At 34.6% G+C, this 8,019-nt stretch overlaps 1 protein-coding gene across 1 annotated transcript; it reads right to left on the bottom strand.

The window, feature by feature from the left end:
• Positions 1-1,739: 1,739 nt before the first annotated feature.
• Positions 1,740-3,098, bottom strand: LOC116170144. Its single transcript, XM_031486333.1, has 2 exons — positions 2,467-3,098; positions 1,740-2,411 (listed from the first exon to the last, which is right to left on the bottom strand). The coding sequence occupies exons 1-2, from the start codon at positions 2,693-2,695 to the stop codon at positions 1,750-1,752; spliced, it is 891 nt and encodes a 296-aa protein (XP_031342193.1). The 5' UTR covers positions 2,696-3,098; the 3' UTR covers positions 1,740-1,749.
• Between the last annotated feature and the right edge of the window lie 4,921 nt (positions 3,099-8,019).

The raw sequence follows: 8,019 nt of genomic DNA on the forward strand, positions 1-8,019 counted from the left end.
ATTTAGAAATGTTAAATTGGAGCTGTTCGAGCACACTTGTTAGTAACATTCCGGGAAACTGTCATCCGTGACGTTATTTAAATTGTAAATTAAGGGCTTCAGATTTGCTAATTTATAATTGGAATTTCGGAGATATAGTGCCACAACCATTATTATGCTAGATATCTGAATGGAAAGTAATAAGTATACAGGACCAATTGTCAGTTACTTAATTAAAATACGATCAGATTGATGAGATTTGAAATATCGTCCATCTGCGCCTACGGTTTTGCGTTATTAAAGAGCCATACCTCTTAATTGGAACGAAGTTTACCACAGACCAGTTTTTTACCAAAAATCGACTGCACCAAAATTTCTCGGGAAAACACATTTTCTTATTAATTTTGGTGCGTAGAATCCAAAACAATTCGTACTTTTTCGATCAGACTTCTCAATCAAAAGTTATAGACTAGAAACCAATTTCGAAAGAAAATTCAAAGTGCTGTAACTTTTGAACTAGTAGCCCAATCTTGGAACTGTTTGAAATTATGGATTCTACAGGCCACATTCTATAAGAAAATTTTTTTTCCGGGTCGATCTGAGAAAATTTTTTTTTCGGGGCTCAAAAAAAGGCAGTGTATAACCTTCCTTTTTTACCAAAAATCGACTACACCAAAATTTCTCGGAAAAACACTTTTTCTTATTAATTTTGGTGCGTAGAATCCAAAACAATTCGTACTTTTTCGATCAGACTTCTCAATTAAAAGTTATAGACTAGAAACCAATTTCGAAAAAAAATTCAAAGGGCTGTAACTTTTGAACTAGTAGCCCAATTTTGGAACTGTTTGAAATTATGGATTCTACAGGCCACATTCTATAAAGAAAAATCGACTGCACCAAAATTTCTCGGAAGGTTGCTGGACTCCGCTAACGCGTCCGTCCAGCAACTATCTTCCTCGTCCCGAAAACTGACATTTTTTGTACTAATGAAACAAATAACTATTATTGTAGGAACATTACCTGGTAAACTCGGAATTTTACAGTCGTGTAATGACGTCATTTTCGTGGGAAAAAACGTATGTCCTATTAAATTTATTTGTTGCTAAGTAACTGAGTACTGGTGTCTAATTACCTGTATGACTTTTACTATACAGTGGTGTACATAATATTTTAGCATTTTTTGATAATAATTAAGTCAATTTCCACAAGAAATCTATAGGTCTTAATAAAAGAAGAAGTCGTAATTAACTGACTGACTGACTGAGATATCAATGCACAGCCTAAACGACTGAAGATATCGAAAATAAATTTTTAACATGTTAAAAAATGCGAATAGTTCATATTTTTTGCGAGCGAAACCGCGATGGATAAAATGTTAGTATTTCAAAAAAGGTCATTTACTCACTAATTATTTTAATAACTTGCTCAACTAACATATAAGTAATATTAACATATTTTGGTTTTTAAATAAATAAAGATTAACAAAACGAAAATCACAGAATATTATTTAGGAATCAATACTCCCGAAAAGACCCAAAAAATAATTAGCAGAGGAGTACATAAAAATTCAAAGAACCACTATCGAAATCACATCTACACAAGAAAAAATTGCACTACCTTGATGAATAGTTGGAAAATCAAACTCATAAAACAAAAATATACCAATGCCAATTTATTGCGATTGTAATGGTCACAGTATTAGAAGAAAATTAGTCGCCCTCGTCCGTATCGTCAGAGTCAAAATCAAAGTATTCGTCGTCAGTAAGGTCGTCATCTGCGTCGGTAGATAACAAGAGGCGGGATGTCAGAAGCATCACAAACTTGTACTGCTCCCCAAGCCTCTTGTATTACTTTGTCCGTATGGTTTACGTATTTCTCCCAATTATCCCTAGAAATCTCCCCGATAACCCTTTCCCATGTTGCCAAAACCTCTTGTGGTGATCCCTTAAAATTTGCAATGTACTGATCGTATTTTTGTTTACACTGAGACCACACCATTTCAATCGCATTAAATTGGCAGTGGTATGGCGGTAACCGTAAAATTTTATGTCCTAAAGGCTTAACATATTCATCAAGGTAGTACTTTTTCTCTTTGGGGCAGTTTGCGCTGACAATGCTCCATATTTGATCCTTCATTGCCTTTTCTGGATAGCCGATATTTTTTTCCCCTAACCATTCTATCATTCTTTGTTTTGTCCATGATTTGGTGGGAATTTTCTCTAAAAGGCCAGAATGGTAGCTTGCGTTGTCCATAATAATTAAAGATTTTTCAGGAAGATTTGGCACCAGTTGAGTCTTGAACCAATTTTCAAAATTACCCCTGTTCATATTATCATGATAGTCCCCTGTTTTTTTTCCACTTTTAAAAATCAAACTTGCCCCACCAATAAAGCCATCGTTCGTCCCAGCGTGGACAATAATGTATCGATGACCTAAAGAATATCTCTTTTAATAATATTGAAAAGGTATTATAATATCTTATTTTACCTTCATTGGGTTTAATTGATTCCGTGTGCTTAGTATCATCTTGCCAGCTGTTTCGAAATGATCCCTTACTAAATATCCAGGTTTCATCCATAAAAACCGGAGTATAACCCTCATGTCCCAAATTTTTGTTTTCAATGTACTCCCTTAAGAATTTTATTCGTTTGTGGACAATATCCGGTAAATCCATAAGATATTTTCTGTTATTGGACTTCTTCCATTTAAAACCCATACTTTTGATCCACTTTCTCAATGAATCAATGGAAAATTGAAAATATTCGTTTTGCTCCAGAAATTTTTGTCTAATAGTTGCCAGTGTAACATATTCCTTTTGGGAGTACAATATAATAGATTGTATCCCGAATTTTATTCTTCAAATATTCTGTGATTTTCGTCTTGTTAATCTTTTGCTTGGTAGAGACATTAGATGCGTAATCTTTGTCGGATTTTACACCATTTTTTCTCAAATTTGAAATGGTTGTTGGGCTGACTTTCGTTGCTTGTGCAGTTCGCTGTATAACATTGTTGATGTCTAGTGGTATGCCATTCCGAACTTGTTCCTGTTCAATTTGAAAGAAAGCCAACACATTTAGAATTATTAACTGTGTTTGTTCGTTAAATCGATGAGGGTTTTTTGGCGGCATGTTTTTCAAAACTTCAAAACTGACAATCACTTGACAAGCATTTCAGGTAAAATTTAGCCACGACAACATTTCGGCAAAATTTTTTGTCATTGTCATTTTACATTAGTTAAACAAGGATAGACAAAAATGACGTCATTACAAGACTGTAAAATTCCGAGTTTATATCAAATTGTGACCGTACTTATAACGATAAATGTCAGTTTGATTTTTAGATTCTAGTTTAAAACTACGGCGTAGAAATGAACATTTAAAACTTTGGAGAAGAAGTTATAAGGACACTTGCTGCCTCCCAAATCAAAAATGATTTATGGAAAACGGTATAATAAGTGTAAAATATGGTGCAAGAAGAAAAATTCAGTGTGTACTGTCACTTTTTGTCCCGCGTCGCGTTTTTCTCCCTCCGGATATCCTCGAGTATCTCCAACAACATAACAAACTGGCAAGTCACTCCAGAAGCGACTAAGGCAGATCATATAATAATTTCATTTGAAATTAACTGCAAGGGAGTCGCCTAAAAGGATTAAGGCAAGGTAACGAATATTCCCTTTTACAAAATCTCCTTGAAAAAAAACTTAGAGAGCACCCTTTCGGGGGACGTCTCTTGGTTCCTGTCGACTATGACATCTACTTATCAAACTCCATTGTGGAGTCATTTGAACAGTTAGGTCCTCTGAGGACTGCCAAAACGCCCTATAACCATCCTTAGTGGTGCAGGGCGCTCGGACAGCAGAAAGCTCAGTTGGGCAAACTGTTCAATAAGGCAAAGGACATAGCCGATTGGGAGGCCTATAAGATAAACCCAAGGGTATATGATAAAGAGGCGCCAGAGGGAGGCATTGAAGAGTTTTTGCAGCTCTATGGAATCCGCCTCTTCTGCATTCTGCCTAAATAAAATTCTAACAAATTCATATTATAACCCAGCTAGCGTATTTTACACAAATTGAGCTAGCCATTAATACATACAAATCTAATTACCGTAAATTGTTAAAATTCAATAAAACGATCAGGGATAAATAAGACAGTTCAGTCACACTTACTTAAATCGAAAGTTTAACCTTAAAGAGTAATCGTCTAGTTCTATTGATCGCAGGTACATTGAAGGTATGGTGAAGAAGTATTACTAACCCGAAATTAAAAATTAGTGGAAACAATTTTTGTTCTGAACTCCATTTTTTTCGTGCTTAAGGCCATAATTACGTCAGTACAATCATTTGTTTGTTGTGATGGCTTTATCTTGTCGTTAAAGAGAGACTCCTTTAAAGGTATTAAAATATCAATTTAACATAGGCTAATAAAATTAATTTACTTAGTTAATAAATAATTATTTACACCTATCCCTAAAACGATGCGATACGTAATCTATTATTTATCTGAGACTGTTAGAAGTCAGCATTTTCGCCACTACTCACGTGAAGCCCGAGAACTAATTACCTAATGTAATGATATGGGATCCGTTTTTTTAATGCGAATGCGTTACGTTTCCAAATTATGGTAATCAAAATTTGCATACAACGCCTGTGCGTGGCGAAATTGAAATAATGTGTCGTACAAAATGAACCGAACTGCACGCATGAGAAAATCTAAGTTTTACATTTAGATTGGATTTGGGATAACGAGTTTAACATTTAGCTGAACAAATTGTGAAGCGAGCAGAATAGTTAACACTTTGGGCTTAGGGGCAGGCCCGAAAATTTTCAATCTCGTTTACAGTTTAGTGAAAACTACGAAAGTTCTGTATTGAGTTGAAAACTACCAGTGCTATTATTACTGAAGGAACAGCGTTGTAGGAAGACGAGCGAGAAGCGAGTTTCCCGGAGAGACTGTATACGAAACCCTGCGGTTTCTTGTAGTCATGTTTAAATGATTATCCTCCTGTTTAATTTTTGCTTGAAAAACACGCATTAGGTGTCCAGTGTTTTAATGTAACTGTCCACTGTCAACTTTTTCCTATTATTGAACATTGTTTTCCACCAGCGTTAAGTGGACGCATTTAACTGTTATCATAATCTAAATTTTCACTTTTTTTTTTAAATTAGGGCAATGTATTTAACAAAGAATATAATAAAGGCGATTTCATTTGAATAATTACATACAATTTATTGTTCAATTTATTTCTCAATTATGTATTTATTTAATGTTCGGCCTTAGTATTTTTTGAATTGTGTATTTGCAATTACGCTCTGATGAGAGAATTCATTTTGTACTACATCGTTAGTTAATTTTATTTCCGAGCTGAAGCACGCGAAGTACTTGTAAAATACGAACGCGAAACCTTGATATACGTTAGCTAATTTTAGAGAATAAAATCACTATAATTTTTACTTACGACCGCACGACCGACTCACCTCTATTTAGTTGAAAAAATGAAGAAATTTGATTGGTTAAAATTCTTAAGTTATCCGCGTTCCCGTGGACTTTCGGCCTCGAGTACTGTTATTTATCGCTCGTTCGTAAGTAGTTCGAAAATTAAGGGCTCAATCAACGAAAAGAGTGAGCATAAACTCTACCAGGCCTATTTACAACTACACGTTGGATTTATTTCGATACATATTCCAAATACTTTTATTAAACTTGAATCAGAGATTATGTCGGATAATTTTCGTTGATGAAATGGGCAATTCTCACAACTCATTTAAAATTTAATACGCCATCACATAATTTTGCTGCGAAAGCGACATATTCCAAATTTAATGATCGCACATTTCTCTGGCACCATAAAATAACGCTTACTTTAATAGCCCCAAGCGTATCCCCTAAGCAATAAATAAATAATGACAAACTATAAAGGTCTCTAATAATTTGTATTTGCACAACACTGCTTAGATTATTACACAAGGCAAGATGCGGAATTAATTTAGTCGAGGATTCTTGTATCTCTCATCGATTGAGGTTTACGCGGTTTCTCGGTTCACGCACCTTTGTGGCGGTGCTTTCTTTTTACGGATAAACACAACCACCTCAGGTACACGTACCCGCTTCTCCCTTCTCTCCTCTCTCACCTCATCAACCCTTTTGGATAGCTTATCTCACCAAAATTCGCTAATTCTTAATAAAATCACAAAATCTTTACCTCGCTTCCGACTAGCTCAAATACTTACACACAAAATTTCTACTGTCTTACTTCCATCGAAAAATCAGGTATCTAATTCACTTTTTACTGGTGTTAATTACTCTACTTCTCATCTAACTTCTCGTTGAAAAATCATCAACTCAATGGCCATAATTTCATTCATTTATTTTAATGCAAAATCCAATGCATTCCAGAAAATTGCGATCTTTACAATCAATATTATAAAAATTGGGAACTATGACTAAAACCTTATTAAGCTATCCAAAAATTTGAATATTATTAGTTCTGTTGGCCAACTCACAATATGTTCTCTCCCTTGAAGAGGTGAATATTATTTTTTATACTGAATTTTCCTTGACACAAATTCCACTATTTCAAATATAATTAATTACCTTCTTTAAGGAAATTGATTCAATAAACAATCGATTAAAACATATCATAAAACATATAAATACACACAAATTGACTTTATTTTTATTACAATGAAAATATTCAAAATAGACTAACCTTTAAAAATCCAGGACTTCGATGAAGATTGGGAAGCCCTTTACATGCTAGTTGATTGATGGATGGGGTAGACTGCAACTTTTGGAATGCCAACTTTACGTCGTCGATTGTTTTTTTTTTTTTTTATATAGCTGATGATTACAGTTGAAAAATCCTTGGCTCGCTGTTGAGTAGGTTATTTTCCTTGTAGAAGGTAGACGAGATTTTCCAAAAACATGTAGTTTTGTAGGTATAATCCCACAGTGAAATTTTATTGATGTAAACACCTTATCTTGCGTAAGTTCGTGAATTAATTTGCCTGATTTTTTGGTCGATTTAAAGAAGTTTTTTTCATAACAAACTATTACATTGAACTTTTAAAGCACATTACTTTGATGAAAACGGCTATCCACACTTAAAAAACTTTGATGGTTATATTCCAAGGAGGCGCAATAGTAAATTTTAACACAACGGCAAATGGGTGAAACGTTCAAATTTGTTCCGTCGGATAGATGCCAAAAAATGCGCTCGTATTATTTTCCTTTAAGAACAATGGTTCATATCACACAGCTATTATCGCTCGAATTTACTTAGCGCTTTATATTTGATACGTAATGTCCACGTCTAATTTTAATTTCAACACTACGTGGATGATTTCCTAGCACAATGCGCTTGACAAATTTTTAACTAAGATTCCGCGATTTACTTTTTCTCTTCGGGCGTGAAATTTACCCAATGGAAATTTCACGTTTTAACTAATGGTGCAAAACTGTACTTAAACTCGGACTAATATCGACCGTCACTTAAACGGAATCACTTATTTGGTGCTTAATGCACGCGATTGAAAATTTTCGATCTCTTCGGCCCGGCTATGCAGTACCAATCTTTTTTTAAAAATTTTTTCCTCTTAACTCTCTCCTAACAGATTCACGCCCCTTAATCGTTGCAAAATGGCTGATCTTTTTTATTACTGGTACTTCTCATACAATGGCCTCCATCTAAACCAATTAACTGGGGAATACTTATCAACTAATTTTTTCAGCGTTTGCAGAACCAGCTTTCCCAAGCTTGGCTGGTGACTCAATGATAAAAAAACTTATCTAAAGAAATCCGATATTTATTCGTTATCTGCATCCTGTTTTGCACTGAGAATTTTCTGTGATCCCATTTATTGCGAATCGCGGCACAAGGAAGTTTAATACAATGAACCCAACATGATGTCATACTACAATAGTTACGAAGCGAAAAAAGTTTTATCCCCAAAAGGAAGAAAGGTTTATCCAATTTTAGTACAAATCCAAATCGATATCCGAAAAATTTGCAAAATTTCGACCGGCCATTACTCCACCCGTTACA

Source organism: Photinus pyralis, unplaced genomic scaffold (assembly GCF_008802855.1).
Source record: "Photinus pyralis isolate 1611_PpyrPB1 unplaced genomic scaffold, Ppyr1.3 Ppyr1.4_LG5, whole genome shotgun sequence".
NCBI lineage: Eukaryota > Metazoa > Arthropoda > Insecta > Coleoptera > Lampyridae > Photinus > Photinus pyralis.

Coding starts and splice junctions, on each gene's coding strand:
- LOC116170144 (XM_031486333.1), bottom strand. CDS start 2,695: ATGGGTTTTAAATGGAAGAAGTCCAATAACAGAAAATATCTTATGGAT. Junction 2,412..2,466: donor ATCAATTAAACCCAATGAAG/GTAAAATAAGAT, acceptor GATATTCTTTAG/GTCATCGATACATTATTGTC.